We start from the raw sequence: 16,565 nt of genomic DNA on the forward strand, positions 1-16,565 counted from the left end.
CAATGTACAGAATTCCCAACTTATGGAATGATTCGGGTGTTCTGCCTGCTCTGATGTAGTGCTCAGGACCAAGAGGACATCCCACAGCCTCTTGGAAAACCCTAGCTCCTGTGAATGGAGTCTTTGACCGTGTATATTTGCCCTCTCCATGGACAAGTCTTATTTTGGCCAGACTGTCCCTGGCTGCCCCCACCTGGTATGCGAAGTGCTGACAGGTGTTACAAGGGCAGGAAGCACCAGGCAGGGCAGGGAAGCGTGGGCAGATGTGAGGTCCCAACAGCAGAGTTGTCTTTGCCTCGTCAGCAATAAGCTTAGTTTGCCACCTGCTTCTTGGCAGGCTTCCCATCCAGTTTTGTCTCCCGTGCCAGATATTTATATACTTTAGTTAGGATTCACAAGTTAAAGCCAAGCCCTGTTCAAGCTAATAGCTTTGTGCTAGTCCAGGTGTACTGATTACAAAACAATTACACTGAAAACAACAACAGGTCCTGCAGAAAATAATTAAACAGAGATAAAATAAAAACTCAGCCTTCTTTTAGAGGGAATCTATCCCTTAACTTACATTTTCCTTTGAAAAAGCATCAGATCCAGATTTTCTATATTATTTAGTGGATTTAGGCACGTACTGTGTGTACAATAGGAGTTATGGAAGCAATTGTGTATTGACAAGGCACCTTTTTATGGCACGTTTTATAAAATCCCATTCTGTTTAGCATGGTATTTACCTGTGCCAAAGCAAACTGCTCTAATAATTGTGTCTCTGTTCTATACTACAAAAACCTGGAGCAGCAGATGCAATACTCAATGCATATTTGTTTATTTCAAACTGTCATTTCAATCTGTCTTTTCATTACTGGGTAAAGAGAACATGTCACATTGTCTCACAGCGGCAACGTAATACCAATGGATAGCATGTTTTTTTTGTGTTTTGTGTTTGGCCAGGATGCCCAGATGTGTGTATTTAGGTTGCAAGCGTGTGCACTGAGAGGAATTTGGTTGGTTGTTGTTTGTTTTTTTTTTTTTTGATAACAGCAGCAGCATTTGCCCTGGAGGCGTTGAAATGAATCTGTGGCAGCTGCAAAGCCTTTGCCAGTCTTTGTACTCTGCTGCTGCAAGAACCAGGACCCGCACCAAAAACCCTGATGTGTTGGTACGGAGCCTGGGGTATGAGTTTATCAAGCCCAGGTGTGAGCTGGTCCCAGTGCAGTCCTGAAGGGTTGGTGATACTTGTCATCCCGTGCAGATATGCAACACAAGTCCTGTGAGGAGCGGCTGAGGGAACTGGGGTTGTTTAGTCTGGGGAAGAGGAGGCTCAGGGGACGCCTTATTGCTCTCTGCAACTGCCTGTAAGGAAGGTGTGGGGAGCTGGGGGTCGGCCTCACAGGTAACTAGTGATAGGACTAGAGGGAATGGCCTCAAGTTGTGCCAGGGGAGGTTTAGGTTGGGATTTAGGAGACATTTCTGCTCAGGAAGAGCAGTCAGGTGTTGGGATGGGTTGCCCAGGGAGGTGGTGGAGTCCCCGTCCCTGGGGGTGTTCAAGGAGAGGTTGGACGTGGTGCTTGGGGACACGGCTCAGTGGTGACATTGGTGGTAGGGGATGGTTGCACCAGGTGATCTCGGAGGTCTCTTCCAACCCTAATGATTCCATTGGGGCTGAGCTGGGCGATGCCGAGCAGCCAGCAAGGTGATGACGGGCGAACGTCGCACAGGGCCATATCTTGCCCTATCGCCATGTTATGAGGGGTTAGAGATGTGTGCAGGAGGGCAGCTGTGCATAACTTTCTGCCCATGATGGCGGTACTGAGGGGCTCCTGGGCCAGCCCTGTGCTGGGGCCGGGGGGTCGCGGCCCTTTTGGGGTTGGGGTTTGGTTTTTTTTTTTTTTTTTTTTGGGGGGGGGGACAGATTTATGCCCGGAACCTTCGTTCTCCGCCTCCTCACCCCACCCGCCCCCTTTCCTCCGCAGGACGCGCGGGTGCGCGCCCCTCGCTGCGATTGGCCGGCGGCCGAGCGGCGGGCGGCTCCCATTGGCTGGCGGCCGGGGCGCGGTCCGTTGCTTTCCGGCTCCCCCTTCGTCAGGCAGGGCCGGGGCCGGGGCCGGGGCTGAGGCCGCCATGGCGCCCGTGAGGGAGGCGGTGGAGCTGCGCTGCGAGTGGGCCGCCTGCTCCTTCGCCGCCGCCGCCATGGAGGAGTTCTGCGGCCACGTAGCCCAGCACCTGAGGCACCACCTGCCCGGGGAGCGGCGCGACGAGCTGGACCCGCTGGGTGAGCGCCCGCCCCGGGGGGGCCGTGCCCCAAAATGTCCATATTTGGGGGTGTTTGTTGCATTTTGGGGTGTTTTTCTGGATTTTTTTGTTGCAGAGGAGTACACGTGCCTGTGGCAGGAGTGCGGGTTCTGCTCCCCCGAGAGCCCGGCCGACCTGGTGCGCCACGTCTACTTCCACTGCTACCACACCAAGCTGAAGCAGTGGGGGCTGCGCGCCCTGCGGGCCCAGCCCGACGTCAGCCGCTGCCAGCTGGACTTCCAGAGCCGCAACATCATCCCCGAGATCCAGGAGAACTTCCTCTGCTTGTGGGAGTACTGCGAGGTGAGGGCCCCGCGCTCCTCAGCAGTGCCCGAGGCCCAGGGAAGGAGACCTGCGCCTCCCCTGCCTCTATTGGTGGTGTTTGTGCCCCTGTAAGAGCGCCCGCTGTGTGCTGGCTGAGGTCAGCGTGGGCGTCTCACCCTCTTCTGCTTGTCTCTCCTCCCCGTCAGAGGTCGTTCGATAACCCCGAGTGGTTCTATCGGCACGTGGAGGATCACAGCTTCTGCTCGGAGTACAAGGCGGCTGGGAAGGAGAACCACGTGGTGCTCTGCGGCTGGAAAGGTAGCGGGGGCGTGCGGGGCTTCTCCGGGGGGCTTGGCGTGGGGCTGGGCTGCAGGGGTTGGACGGGAGGGCTCTGTGTGCCTTCCAGGGTTCCAAAGAGCTCTTGAAATTAAAGAGCGTGTGTGTGTGTACTCCTGCTGATGCTCCTGCCAGGTTTCCACCAGGAGATTTATTAGGGTGTTGAATATCAAACTTTTCACTTCAAGTTCATTACTACCTACGAGTGAAGGCTCCAAGTTAAATTTTTTAAATAATTCTTCATTTCCACGTGTGGGTGGAGTTGCCCTAAACGCTTGTGGTGCTGGGGAGCCCGCAGCAGTTGTACAGCAGCGCTCTCATCCTGCTGCATCCCCCAAGGATCCTGCTGCTCAGCCGGGCTGGGGACACTTACCCCATTGTCCCCGGGCGTGGAGGATCCTCACGGCGCTCTCTCCTCTCTGTGCAGACTGCGACTGCTCTTTCAAGGGGCGCTGCAAGCTGCGGGAGCACCTGCGCAGCCACACGCAGGAGAAGGTGGTGGCGTGCCCCACCTGCGGCGGGATGTTCGCCAACAACACCAAATTCTTCGACCACATCCGCCGCCAGACCGCGCTGGACCGTGAGCAGCCCCCCCGGGAGGGCGGGGGGGTGGCTGGGGCTGCCTGTGGGAGCAAAAGGCTCGGGTGTGGGGTGCTGAAGGGCCCGGGAAGGGTCGTGTGGGAGAAGCAGGGAGGTTAGAGGCTGCGCAAAGGGAAGGCAGGTTGGTCCTTGCACGTTTTATTTATTTTCTCATCCTTTTGGCGTTGTGTCTGCTGTTCCCGGCTGGAGAGGGGGGTTCCCAGCTCCGCTCTAACGACCTCTTTGTCTCGTTTGTGCCGTTCTCTGCGCTTTGATCTCGTTTCTCACCGCCCTCTCCGTTTCCTCCCCGGCCCCGGCGCTGCAGAGCAGAGGTTTCAGTGCTCTCACTGCTCCAAGAGGTTCGCCACAGAGCGGCTGCTCCGCGACCACATGAGGAACCACGGTGAGCAGAGGCTCCCTCTCCCAGCCGCGCGCTGAAGCACGAGCTCTGCCCTGCCCCGTGCTGACATTCCCTGGCATTTCCTGACATTCCCTGACGTTTTTCCCCCGCAGTGAACCATTACAAGTGCCCGCTGTGCGACATGACCTGCCCGCTGCCCTCCTCCCTGCGCAATCACATCCGTTTTCGGCACAGCGAGGAGCGGCCCTTCAAGTGCGACTACTGCGACTACAGGTGAGGGCCGGAGCTCGCTTTTCTCCCAGCCCGGTGGCAGAAAGCACCCGGAGCGTGCGCCCTGCAGCCTGCTCCCTTTCTCCTCGTTTCCTTTTAGCTGCAAGAATCTCATCGACTTGAGGAAACACCTGGACACGCACAGCAAGGAGCCCGCCTATCGCTGCGAGTTCGAGGCCTGCAGCTTCACCGCGCGCTCCCTCTGCTCCATCAAGCTGCACTACCGCAAGGTGCACGAGGTAGGGCCGTGCTCTCCAGGGAAAAAAAAGCAAAAAACCACTAAATTCATGCTCTGCAGAAGCACGAGACCAAAAAAAAAACCAACCCTAAATTCACACTCAGCCCCAAATTGTAGGAGCGTGAGGCTGCGCTTCTTTCTGGCTGCGGTGATGTTTGAAATCAACACCTGACACCCTGATTGCTCGCACGGGGTGCCAGCCCCTCTGCTCGGGCTCTGGGGGTGTTGATGTCCCTCTCTCTGTCCCCCAGGGTGACTCGGAGCCCCGCTACAAGTGCCACGTCTGCGACAAGTGCTTCACGCGGGGGAACAACCTCACGGTGCACCTCAGGAAGAAACACCAGTTCAAGTGGCCCTCGGGGCATCCCCGCTTCAGGTACTGCACCCCTTCATCACCCCCCTAGCGCAGGAGGCAGCAAAGTGACCCAACAATGCTACAATCCTCGCAGCCACCGGGGTTTTGGAGCCCCAAATGTGATTCCTCCTTCCTCGGCGTCCCCCCCCCAGGTACAAGGAACACGAGGACGGCTACATGAGGCTGCAGCTGGTGCGCTACGAGAGCGTGGAGCTGACGGAGCAGCTGCTGAAGGCCAGGGGGAAGCAGGGGGAGGCTCTGGACGCCTCCCCCGACTGCGTGGTGCTGCCCGAGGGCGAGGGCAACCTGCAGGGCATCATCCTGGAGGCCCCCACCGAGCCTCCCCCGGCGGAGAACCGCGTCTGCGAGCAGCGGGCGGCCCCGCCACGTGCTGCAGCTTGTTCTGCTGCCAGCCCCGAGGCAGCACGGCCGGGAGCTTTGCCAGGAGCTGCTCTGACCTCGGGGCACGAGCCCGGCGCCCCAGGGAGCCCCGTGGGGAACGGCAGCGACGAGCAGGGGGAGGGCGAGGCCGGGTATTACGGCCGGCAGCGGGCGGTGGCGCCCGGCGGGCTGCCCGTGGAGCTGGAGGAGAACGTCATGGACCGGCTGCAGAAGACGGCCGAGGAGCTGGGCATCCAGATCGTGTGAGCAGCTCGCCTCCCCCTGCAGCTCGGAGCCCTTTGCCTCCCTCCTGGGGGGATTTTGGGGGGAGTTGGGAAGTGTCTGGGGGCAGAAAGTCGGCGGTGTTTTCTCCCACGTGCAGCTGGCTGCCTTCCTGCCCGCCTGGGTGGCGTGGCGGAGGAGAGGGACTGCTCTCTGCCAGCTGGGGGTCACAAAACTCAGCCGGAACGAGCTGTCCCTTTGTTTTGGGGGCTTGGGGACCTCCCCCAGGCTCCCTCACCGGTGCCGTGGGCCTGTGCAGAGCCCAGTCTCATGTGGGGAGGCGTCAGGCCCTCTGCAGAGCTGTTCTCCCCCTGCCTTGTGCTCGGCATCTTCCCTCATCCCTTCCCTGCACCTCATCCTGATCCCATCTCAGCGGTGTCGGGGGCAGGAGGGGGCTGCAGCTGCTTCCCTCAGCGCCCTCTGCAGCCCTGGGGGCTCGGGGCCTTCTTCACGCTTTCATTTTCCCCTGGGTTCCCTCCCCACGTTGGGGTTTGGGCTCCTGGCTGGGCGGTGGACTTGGGAGAGACGAATAAAAGCGTGCCAGGCCCGACGGTGTCCGGTGCCTGCTTCAGATGAGACCGAGCTGCCGGGGGGGCTGCAGCTCCACGGCCGAGCTGCCGGGGTTTTTTGGGAGCTTTTTTTGTGCCGCTGCTCGGTGCAGCTGCCCCCTGCCTCGGGGCCTGTGGCACGGGGAGGCCGCGTTCAGCTCGGGCTCTTTTCCTCGCCGCTTCCTGCCGCGGGTTTGATTTTTTTTTTTGCTGCCTCCTTCAGGGCGTGCCTGTCAGCTGCCTGCAAGGTCAGCGTTTGCGTCTCTGGAGTAGCCTGGGCCTGGGCGCAGAGCCTCTGGGCGAGCAGTTTGGGCGAGGACAGGGCGAAACTGGGCTCGCTGGTGGGGCTGACCCCGATTTTCCCCTTTTCCTTTCTCCAGTGGTCGAGCACAGGCTGCTGGAAGCCCGGGTTGACGGAGGGAATGAGGCCAAACCCCGGCCATCTGCTCCTTTCCTAATCCTAAACTCTGGGGGGGTGATCCCAGGCCGTGCCCTCGGGCTCTGGCGATGCCAGCAGCCCCCACACACAGGGGCTGGATGAGAAATTGGGGTGAAACGGGGAGAGCTGAGTGTCCCGGGCCGTGGGGGAAGGTTTCCTGGGTTGTCCCTTTAAACCCTGTGCCCAGGGAGGGTAATCTGGCAGGGATTATCCCGTGGGGAGCCACCAGCTAATCCCTGCCAGCCCAGGGAGCTCTCCTGGATGGAAACCCAGCTCAATTTCCCCCCTGGGCCGTGCTGGGGGGCGAGGGGAGGAGGGCAGCGAGTGCTATGGGGCTGGGGCTCCTCTTCCTCACCCTGCTGGCCACGCTGGGCTCCGGCGAGCACCCAGGAGGTAACAACGGGGAGGTTTGGGACGAGGGGGATCCCCAAAAATGCTGAAATTTTGGCACTGGGGAAGGGAGAGCGGGCTGCAAGGAGAATTTGGGGACTCAAGGGGGGGCTGAGAGGAGCCTTTGGGCTCACACCTCCCACCTGCAGCTCTCTGCGGGCTGTGGGGCTGGCGGGTGGGGTGCTCCTCGGCCCCCCTAACCCCACTGCGCCCCTCTCCCCAGCAGCCCAGGACACCTACTGGGCCGGCACAGCACCCATCTGCCTGGGGGGCTGCAAGGGGAAGCACAAGGAGCTGAAGAGGAGCCAGTGCGGGGCCGGCAGCTGCTGCTGGCTGGGCTACAAATCCTTCTGCCGAGGTACGGCAGCAACACGATTTGGGGGCCGTGCGTTTTAGGGCCGGGATTTTTGGGGCCCGGATCCCACACGTGGGGATTTTCTCCCGTCCCCAGTGAACTGCGGGCGGCCCGAGGCCGACTTCAACTCCCTGGTGCACGGCAACGACTGGTGGGTGGGCTCGGTGGTGCGCTACAGCTGCCGGCCCGGCTCCCTGCTGCTGGGGGACCCGGCCAGCGCCTGCCAGCCCGACGGCCGCTGGACCCCAAAACCCACCTGCCTCCGTGAGTACCCCATGGGGCGGCAGCGGAGCCGCGCTCACCCCAAACCCGCCGTGGGGATGGGAAAAGCTTCGGGGAGCACCCAAGGGACGCGCTGCGGTGCTGCTTGCCCTCAGGGATCTGCCTGCGAGGCCGGATCGAGCTCAGCGAGCGGGAGGTGGCCGGGGGGTGCTCCTCGTCCTGCGGCGCCCTGAGCCACATGGGGTCCCCCCCCCCGGCTCGGGGCTGCGTCAAGATCTCCGCCTGCGTCCCCAAACGCCCGGGCTGGGCGCGTTGGTTCCTGCGCTGCCACCGCTGCGAGTGCGACTGCTACGTCCCCTGCGGGGACTCCCAGTAACAGCTTGCCACCCCCCAGTAAGGTCCCGGTGCTGGTTTTGGGGATGGGGGTGGTTTTATCTGGTTTTGCTCCAGGTAGGGCTGAGGTTTCTGCGCCCGCTGGTGCTGTTCCTTCGGCCACGCGTCCCCGTCGCTGGGCTCTCTCCACAAGCCCCGAGCACCCCAAGGCCTCACCCGGGAGGAGAGGTTTGGGGTTTGTGGCCCTCTGTCCTCCTTTAATCCCCCAGGGAAGGAGTGGGGACGTGCGAGGGGATCACCGGGGGTGCATTTTTAATTTAATTTAATTCCCAGGGGTAATTAAAAACCCTTTGCAGCCCGTTTGGAGCTGGCCCCTGGACTGGAGACCCCCCCCCGGTCTCTCCGCTCGCTGCCCCAGCTGCGGGAGGGGAAGGCTTTCCTCAGCTCACCCCATTTTATTTATTGATTTTTAATTAACACCCTCGTTAGTGCCACCCATTCCCAGACATCTCTCACATTTCAGTGCCAGGTGAGGCTCTGGGGACGTGGGGAGCTGGGGGCAAAGCCCTGATTTGGGGTGGGGGGGGGGACACACAATTTGGGGCCAGCCCTCGGTGGATGCTGTCAGCTTTGCCTCGCTGTCCCCCTGGGGCGCAGGGCGAGCTGAGCGGCTTTTGGGGTCCTGGGCGTGGATTTGGGGGTGATGGGGAAGCTCAGGGGGGGCGACCCAGGGGTGCAACGTGGGGGGGTGGCAAATTGGGGGCTGGGCGAGCTGGGGGGAGGCTTCTGGGGCTTTTGGGGCGTGCGGGAAGAGAGGGACGAAGGAAGGAAGCGGGGCCGGTGCCTTTGGTGCCTTTAAGAGGGTTTTTTTTTTCGCCACCCGGGCCGGGGGCTGCGGCAGGGCCACGGGAGACACGGACACAGGTGACACGGCCACGGGTGGCGCTGCCCCGACCCCCCCGGCTCCCCCAGACCCCCCCAAATCTGCCTCCTTCCCCCCCCCTCCTCCCTCCTTCCCTCCCTCCCTTGCCATCCGTGCGCATCGCAGCCCCGCGGAGGGATGGGGATGGGGATGGGGAGGGGACCGCGGCTGCTGGGGACCCGCAGGGACAAAGCTCAGCCCGGAGCCGGGTGCTGAGCACCGGGCACCCCCCCGGCAGCCCCCCCCCGGGCTCCGGGCAGCGCCCCTTTGTCCGCAGGGGAGGGAGAGAGGAGAAAGGAGAGGAGAGAGGCGAGAGGCGGCGGCGCTGCGGCAGCGGGGAGCGGCGGAGCCCCGGGAGCTGCGCTGGGAACGGAGCCCGCAGCCCGGCAGGTGAGAGCCCCGGGGGGGTCCTGGGGGGGTCCCCAAAAAGCTCGGGGCTAGCGGGGAGGGAAGGGGCCGGGAGGGAGGAGGGAGGTCCTCGGCCGAGCTGCCGCCCCCAGCCCCCGCTTCGTGAGCGCGCCCAGCTCCGGAGAGGGGATTTTGGGGGGATTTGGGGGGATTTGGGAGCGCTGCTGGTTACGAGAGGAGCCGAGGTGAGCCTCGAGCCCCCCCGCATCCATCAGCCCCCCGGCACTGACCCCCTTGAGCAAGGGGGGAGCAAAGCTTGAGGCTGCAGGGGGCGGGCGGGGGGGATCCTGCAGCCCTGGCACCCACCTTTTCTCCCTTAGGGTTGGTGATTTTGGGGTTTTGTTTGTGTGGGGTTTTTTGTGTTTTTTTTTTTTTTTTTTTTTTTTTTTTCGCCCCCTCCCCACCCTCAGCCCTGCGAGGGATGTGCCTGCAGCGGGGAGATCTCGGCGCAGCTCCTCGCGAGGCCGTCCTCGCCTTTCAGGGGCTGCGTGTGTGCACTGCAGCTGCGGCCGGGAGCCGCCTGCAGCCTGCGGCTCGGCACCGTGTAGGTTGGCAAAGCCTCGGGGGGGGGCAGCCCCACAGCTGGGGGGGTCCCTTTAGGACGGGGGGGACCCCCGATCCCGGCTCATGATGCTGCAGGGGGACGGGAGCCGAGCGGGGATGGAGCGGGTGACAGCGTGGTGACACCAGTTTGGTGCTGGGCTGGCGACTGGGGCTGTGCTGGTGAAGGATGGGGGCGTGAAATGGGTCCCTGGTCCCAAAAAAAAAACAAAAAAGGGGGCCCCCGGTGAGCTCTGCGTCTCCCCCAGCGCGCCACCATGGCGGAGAAGGGCATGGATCCCGCCTGCGTCTCCATCGCCCTGGAGGACACCGTGTGCCACGGCAGCCCCCCGGATGCCCCGCTGCTCACCACCCACCTGAAGAAGGTGGAGAACCACATCACGGAGGCGCAGCGCTTCTCCCACCTCCCGAAACGCTCGGCCGTCAACATCGAGTTCATCGACCTGTCCTACTCCGTGCGCGAGGGCTCCTGGTGGAGGAAGAGAGGTAGGGGCCGCGGCCGGGCAGGGGTCCTGGGGCTGTCACAGCTCTGTCCCGCTCCCTGACCTCTCCCAGGTCCCCAGTGCCATCGTCTGTGCTGGATCCGTCCTTTTTTTTTGCCCCAAATGAGCGCCAGGAGCTTGGCGTGGTGCTCAGCTGCCTGGCCCCAAAACCAGGTCCCATTTTTGGGGCTGTGTGGGGCACTTTCCTGGCAGGGGGGCAGCTAGAATGGCTGAGTTTCCTCAGCACGGTGTTTTGGGGTGTGGTGGCTGCTGTGCCAACTGCAGAAGACCCCAAAAAGTGCCCCAGCGTGGTGAGGGGTGTGTGGTGTGTGTGTGGGGTCCTTTCCAGAAGCCCCCCGTGCAGCTGGGGCCGTGCTCCCTGTCCCCGTGTGCCACTCCGGCCCAGAGCTCGGGGAGGAAAAAGGGGAGGCAGCTGGCAGCTGGTGGGTGGTAGTCTGCTTTAATTAGCTCTCTGTTAATGGGATGCCAATCAGGCAGCCCCGTGGGACGGGGGGGGAGCTGATCTGGGGAAGGTGAAGGGCGGCGGGGCTGGGGGTGCGCTCAGCAAGGCTGTGGGGTCCCTGCTCAGCCCCGAGGGTTTGCAGGTGGGGAAACTGAGGCAGCGCCCGGCAGCGGGACCAGCCCCAGGGCGAGCTCTGCCTCGGGATGCTGAGGAATCACGAGGTGGGGGCCAAACCCAGGAGCTGGGGGTGCCCGGGGCAGAGCAGGGCGCAGCACCCGGGGGTCTTGGGGTGCGCACCGGCGGCGAGGAGCGCACCGAGGGCTCGTGGGGTTGCTGGGGGAGGCAGGAGGAGGAGGAGGAGGAGGATGCTGGCCTCCCCCCGGAGCAGGCAGGGCGGCGCGGTGGTGCTGGCGGCCAGGATCTGGCCCCGGGTGCTGAAGCAGGAGGTTACTGGCAGTCAATGAACGCGAGTAACCGCTGCGCAAGCTGCAGTGGCGCCGACGTGAGCAGCATGCGCGCCGCTCGCTCGCCCCGCTGCCGGCACCCACGGTGCCCTGCCCGCCCCCCTCCCACCCCATGCCTCTCCCCTCGGGGTGCCCGGACCCCAAGGGTGCGTTTGGGGGCTTGGCAGGGGCTGGAGGTGCCGGATTTCTGCTCCAGGAGAGGGGCTGCCCCCTTATCGTGGGGTGCGCAGGGCTGGCCCCGAGGCTTGTCCCCACCTGCGGGGGGGGATGGATGTGGTGGCATCACCCCAAGGCGCAGCTGCAGCCACGGGGTGTGGGGTGGGCGTTTTGGGAAGAGGTGCCCAGCCCTCATCCGTGGTTCCTCGGAGCCCCAGCACCCCGCAAACCACAGCTCCCCTGCCGGGGCTGCATTTTGGGGCGCTTCCCGACAGCATGGGGCTGTGCTCGTTCCCTGCTCCCCCCCACACGTCCTCGCCGCGTTCCTGCTGCCACAAAATGCTAACGAGCCGCCTTAAAGCAGAGATAATTCCAGGTCTGATTAGCGCTGGCTGCTGCCGGGAGCCACAGCGTGAATGCCAATGAAGGCAGCAGCCGGCAGGCCTGGGGGCTCTGCCTGCCCCTCTGCCGGGGTGGGACAAGGTGGCACCGTGTCACAGCCCCATGGCCACCCTCAGCAGGCTCCCTCCTGGTTTTTTTCCTGCTCTGTGGGATCACCTAGGGCACGGCTCTTTCTCGGACCAGCCAAAAACTGGGGGCAGAGAGCACCCTAGAAGTGGCTGTGGCACACGTGGAGGTCTTTGGGGTGCCCCCGGTGCCGGGATGCTGTCGCAGCCCCTTTGCACTGATCCCAAACTCCGGACCCGCTCTGCTCTCCCCCCCCAGGGTACAAAACTCTCCTCAAATGCCTGTCGGGGAAGTTCTGCCAGCGGGAGCTGATCGGGATCATGGGGCCCTCGGGTGCCGGCAAGTCCACGCTGATGAACATCCTGGCTGGCTACCGGTGAGGCTGGGGGGGCGCTTGGGGAGGCTTTGGGGGGGGGTCCTGAGCTTCATCCGCCCCCGCTGGGCTCCTCCATCCCGCAGGGAAACGGGCATGAAGGGGCAGATCCTGGTGAACGGCCGCCCGCGGGACCTGCGCACCTTCCGCAAGATGTCGTGCTACATCATGCAGGACGACATGCTGCTGCCGCACCTCACCGTGCTCGAGGCCATGATGGTGAGCTCCTGGGGGGGGGCCGCGGGGCCTCCACGCTGCTGCTGGGTCCTTCTGATGAGGGTGGTGGGGTGTGGGGGGCCAGTCCTGCTCGCCTTTGCTTCCTCGCCGTGAGCTGTGACCCCCCCGACACGGATCGGGGATGCCCCCGGGGCTGAGGTGGTCTCGCCCTGCCCGTCCTCCCCCCGCAGGTCTCCGCTAACCTGAAGCTGAGCGAGAAGCAGGAGGTGAAGAAGGAGCTGGTGAGTGCCGAGGGAGGTGGGTTTGGGGTTTATCTCGCCCCAGAACGGGGGAAAAAGGGACCCCCAGGTGGTGGGGACGGGGCGAGGGTCCCCGGGGTGTGGCGGTGACGGAGGCTGTGCCCCCAGGTCAACGAGATCCTGACGGCGCTGGGGCTGCTGGAGTGCTCCTACACCCGCACCAGCTCGCTCTCGGGGGGGCAGCGCAAGCGCTTGGCCATCGCCCTGGAGCTGGTGAACAACCCCCCGGTGATGTTCTTCGACGAGCCCACCAGGTGGGACCCCCGGGGGGGCTGCAACGGGGGGTGCCCTCCTCCGTTGGCCTGAAAGAAGGGGGTGCCTGCAGCTGGAGGGTGTCTTTTGGGGCGTCCTTTTTCCCCTCTCACCTCTCCCCTTCTCTCTTTGCTCTTTCTTTCTCCTCTTCCTCGCCCTCCGTGGCCGCAGCGGCCTGGACAGCGCCTCCTGCTTCCAGGTGGTGTCCCTGATGCGCTCCCTGGCGCAGGGCGGCCGCACCATCATCTGCACCATCCACCAGCCCAGCGCCAAGCTCTTCGAGATGTTCGACAAGGTTTGGGACGGGGCACGGGGCCCCTCGGACAAGGGGGAAGGCCTGGGAGGGGTGTGGGGGCTGATAAAGGTGTCCCACGGGTGGGGAGGAGCAGGAGAGGGGTCCCCGCTGTGCTCCGTGCTTGCCAGATTTGCTTTCTTTTTTTTATTTTTCCCCAGCTGTACATCCTGAGCCAGGGCCAGTGCATCTTCAAAGGCGTCGTGACCAACCTCATCCCCTACCTGAAGGGCCTCGGCCTCCACTGCCCCACCTACCACAACCCCGCCGACTTCAGTGAGTGCCCCCCTCACCCGGTCTCGGGCCGTGTTTTTGGGGGTGGCGAGGCCCCAACCCCAAAGGGACGGGGGCTCCCACGTGCTGGTGAAGCAGAGGGGACGCCGAGGGCTGGCTCAGCACCGCTCAGGGCTCCCGTCCTCCTCTCTGCAGTCATCGAGGTGGCCTCGGGAGAGTACGGGGACCTCAACCCGGTCCTGTTCCGCGCCGTGCAGAACGGCATGTGCACCATGGCCGAGAAGAAAGGCAGCCCCGAGAAGGCCGACTCGTGCCCGGCGCACTGCGTGGCGGTGAGTGGGGAGCTGAGCAGGCTCCTGGAGCCACAACGGGGCATGGATCCCGGGGTGCCCGGCTGGGGACACCTCCGTCCCTCCTGCCCCACGCTGTGGGTGCTCAGCGGGGGCACCCCAAGAGCTTTGGGTACCCCCCGTTGAGAGATGATCCCTCGTCCCTGAGCCGTGTTTCTGGCTTGTCCGTGGTCTGGCAGGACGTGGACCACATCGAGAGCCACACCTTCGCCACCAGCACCTCCACCCAGTTCTGCATCCTCTTCAAGAGAACCTTCATCTGCATCCTGCGGGACACGGTGAGGGGCACGGAGCCCACCCGGGGCTCACCCTGGAGCAAGGGGCAGGCTGTGCTCTGCCACCCCGGGGTGCTGCGGGGCCGGGGCCCTGCCTCGCTCAGCCCCTTCGCCCCCCGTTCCTACAGGTGCTGACCCACCTGCGGTTCATGTCCCACATCTGCATCGGGGTGCTGATCGGGCTGCTCTACCTGCACATCGGCAACGACGCGGGCAAAGTCTTCAACAACACCGGCTTCCTCTTCTTCTCCATGCTCTTCCTCATGTTCGCCGCGCTCATGCCCACCATCCTCACCTGTAAGGAGCTCCCGACCCCGGGGATGGGGGTGCTGGGTGCTGGGGGGGGCTGAGCTGGCTGAAAGGGGGGAAACTGGGCAGGAGAGGGGGAAAAAAATCTTAAGGAAAAGGGAAAAACGTCCGTGGGGATGTCCCGGAGCGGATTGCAGTGCTGCGTTTGGTTGCTGCCCAGCCCGGAGCAGACTCGTGGAGTTTTTCTTCCTGCTGAGAGGAGCTCTGTGGGGCTGTGCTCCCCGCTGCTGCCTCTCCCTCTCGCTTCCTCAAAAAGCTCTGCCTGAAACCCCCCGGCCCTGCTGACTTCTCCACGCACCAAATTCCCCTTCCAGCCTCGTTTTTTCCCCCCCGGTGAAGCCGTTCGGGTTCCTGCCCGCGGGCAGACAGCTGCTGGGGGGGGGATTTATCCCCACTGGGGTGGGCAGAGGGGCTGCAGCAGCCCGGGCTGGGGCTCTGCCGACCCCTTCCCACCCCGCAGTTCCCCAGGAGATGTCGGTGTTCCTGCGAGAGCACCTCAACTACTGGTACAGCCTGAAAGCCTACTACCTGGCCAAGACCATGGCCGACGTGCCCTTCCAGGTGAGCCCCAAACCGCGGCCCCCAAAACCCCCCTGGGCTCCGCTGCGTCCCCAAAAAAAGGGTCCCGCAGGGCTCCAGCAGGGCTCTGTCCCCTCCGCAGGTGATCTGCCCCATCGCCTACTGCAGCATCGTGTACTGGATGACGGGCCAGCCCCCCGAAGCCACGCGCTTCCTCCTCTTCTCCTCCCTGGCCACCGCCACCGCCCTGGTGGCTCAGTCCCTCGGGCTTCTCATCGGAGCCGCCTCCACCTCGCTGCAGGTCAGGAGGGGGCTTGGAGGTACCCGGGGTGGAAGGGGAGGTCGCTGGGGGGGGGGGGGGGTCCCGGGAGTAAATTTGGGGACCCGCGTTCGGGCGGCTGTGCTCCCCAGGTGGCCACCTTCGTGGGCCCCGTCACCGCCATCCCCGTCCTGCTCTTCTCGGGCTTCTTCGTCAGCTTCAAGACCATCCCCACCTACCTGCAGTGGAGCTCCTACGTCTCCTACGTCAGGTGGGGACCCCCCCGTGGGGCTGGGGAGGTTGTGAGGGCGCACAGGGGGTGACAACGCGGGGTGCTCTGCCCCAGGTACGGCTTCGAGGGCGTCATCCTCACCATCTACGCCATGGAGCGCGAGGACCTGGAGTGCCTCGAGGACTTCTGCCCTTTCCAAAAGCCCATCAAGATCCTGCAGGAGCTGGACGTGGAGGAGGCCAAGCTCTACCTGGACTTCCTCATCCTGGGCATCTTCTTCGTCATCCTGCGGCTCCTGGCGTACCTGGTGCTCAGGTACAAGGTCAAGTCGGAGAGATAAAGGGGTCGCGGGGGCCCCGCTGCCGCTCCCGGGCCTGGCCTGGGGACAGACACAGCCGGACCCGGCGCCCCGGGGCCGTTTCGGTGGGTGCCAGCCAGGCCTGGCTCAGTCGAGAAGGGTTTTGAGACATCTCGGAACTGTTTTAACCTTCCCACTCACTCCTCATCGCCAACGTTTTGTACAGCCCTGGCGCCTGCCGCCCTCATTTCCCCGGGGACCGCCGGCCCCCACGGAGCTTGGGGCCCCTCCGGCCACCCTGCTCCTCTCCGAGGGGCACCGGGGACGGTCCCAAAGGGCCGAGGGGGCTGCTCCGTGCCCGGAGGGGACACCCGCAGAGCCACCACGAGCCCCCGGAGCACCAGGCCGGCAGCATCAGCATGGAGAGGAGCCCAAAGCCTCAGCAGGCCCCGTTGCACAAGGCTTTCGTGTTTCCTGCCGCCGTAGCCGCAGAGATTGCTGCATCCCCTTTGCCTTTTGGCCTAGATCTCCCCTCTTTTTATTTTTTTCCTCTTTTTTAATTTTTATTTTAGCCCTCCCTGCTGCCAGCCTGCATGGAGAGGAAGGGGAGGCAGCGGGCAGAGGACGCGGGGCTCTCGTTCTGCTACAAACCCGGGGACCTGGCAGGGTCTGTGGGATTGGGACGGTGCTCTCAGCCCCTTGGCAGCCTCCTGTTTGGTCCCGGTTGTCTTTGGGATCCGAGCCAAGAGGATAAAAGCAGCGGGACCCTCCTGGGGTAGGAGCACACAGAAATGGGTCCCAGACTGGGGCTGGGGAGCAGGTGAGGTCTCGGCGCAGTTTGTGTGCAGCAGGTGAGCCTGGCGCTGGGAAAGGGCTTTGTGTTTGGGCACTGGTGTCCGGATGAGGTCCCTTTTTGGGTAAAGTCCCTTTTGGATGAGGTCCCTTTTGGCAAGGGTCCCTGGCGGCTCCCCCAGAGGCACCCCTGGAGGAGAGGGAAGGCGTTTGGGCACCTCGCTGCCTCTCTGAAGGACACGGGGCTGTGCTGATCCCACCGGGAACCCGCTGCTGGAGCACGGACGGGGAGGGCACAGCTCGGCCCCAGGCACGCTCCGAGCAGCAGAGGCCAGGCTGCAGCA

General features: G+C 63.7%; 2 protein-coding genes across 2 annotated transcripts; both read left to right on the top strand.

Moving 5' to 3' along the window:
• The first annotated feature begins 2,096 nt into the window (after positions 1-2,096).
• Positions 2,097-5,824, top strand: HINFP (histone H4 transcription factor). The gene is made up of 9 exons (XM_084301695.1): positions 2,097-2,263; positions 2,360-2,586; positions 2,754-2,865; positions 3,311-3,463; positions 3,788-3,865; positions 3,976-4,096; positions 4,194-4,332; positions 4,583-4,707; positions 4,839-5,824. The coding sequence occupies exons 1-9, from the start codon at positions 2,113-2,115 to the stop codon at positions 5,332-5,334; spliced, it is 1,602 nt and encodes a 533-aa protein (XP_084157821.1). The 5' UTR covers positions 2,097-2,112; the 3' UTR covers positions 5,335-5,824.
• A 3,960-nt stretch (positions 5,825-9,784) lies between these two features.
• On the top strand, positions 9,785-15,471 carry ABCG4 (ATP binding cassette subfamily G member 4; the record flags this gene model as incomplete). Its single annotated transcript, XM_084301389.1, has 14 exons — positions 9,785-10,013; positions 11,819-11,936; positions 12,020-12,152; positions 12,341-12,391; positions 12,518-12,663; positions 12,833-12,956; positions 13,115-13,229; positions 13,383-13,519; positions 13,717-13,815; positions 13,941-14,109; positions 14,582-14,682; positions 14,783-14,941; positions 15,052-15,170; positions 15,246-15,471. The coding sequence occupies 14 exons, from the start codon at positions 9,785-9,787 to the stop codon at positions 15,469-15,471; spliced, it is 1,926 nt and encodes a 641-aa protein (XP_084157515.1).
• Between the last annotated feature and the right edge of the window lie 1,094 nt (positions 15,472-16,565).

This window comes from Netta rufina, assembly GCF_964035555.1.
Source record: "Netta rufina genome assembly, chromosome: 25".
Lineage (NCBI taxonomy): Eukaryota > Metazoa > Chordata > Aves > Anseriformes > Anatidae > Netta > Netta rufina.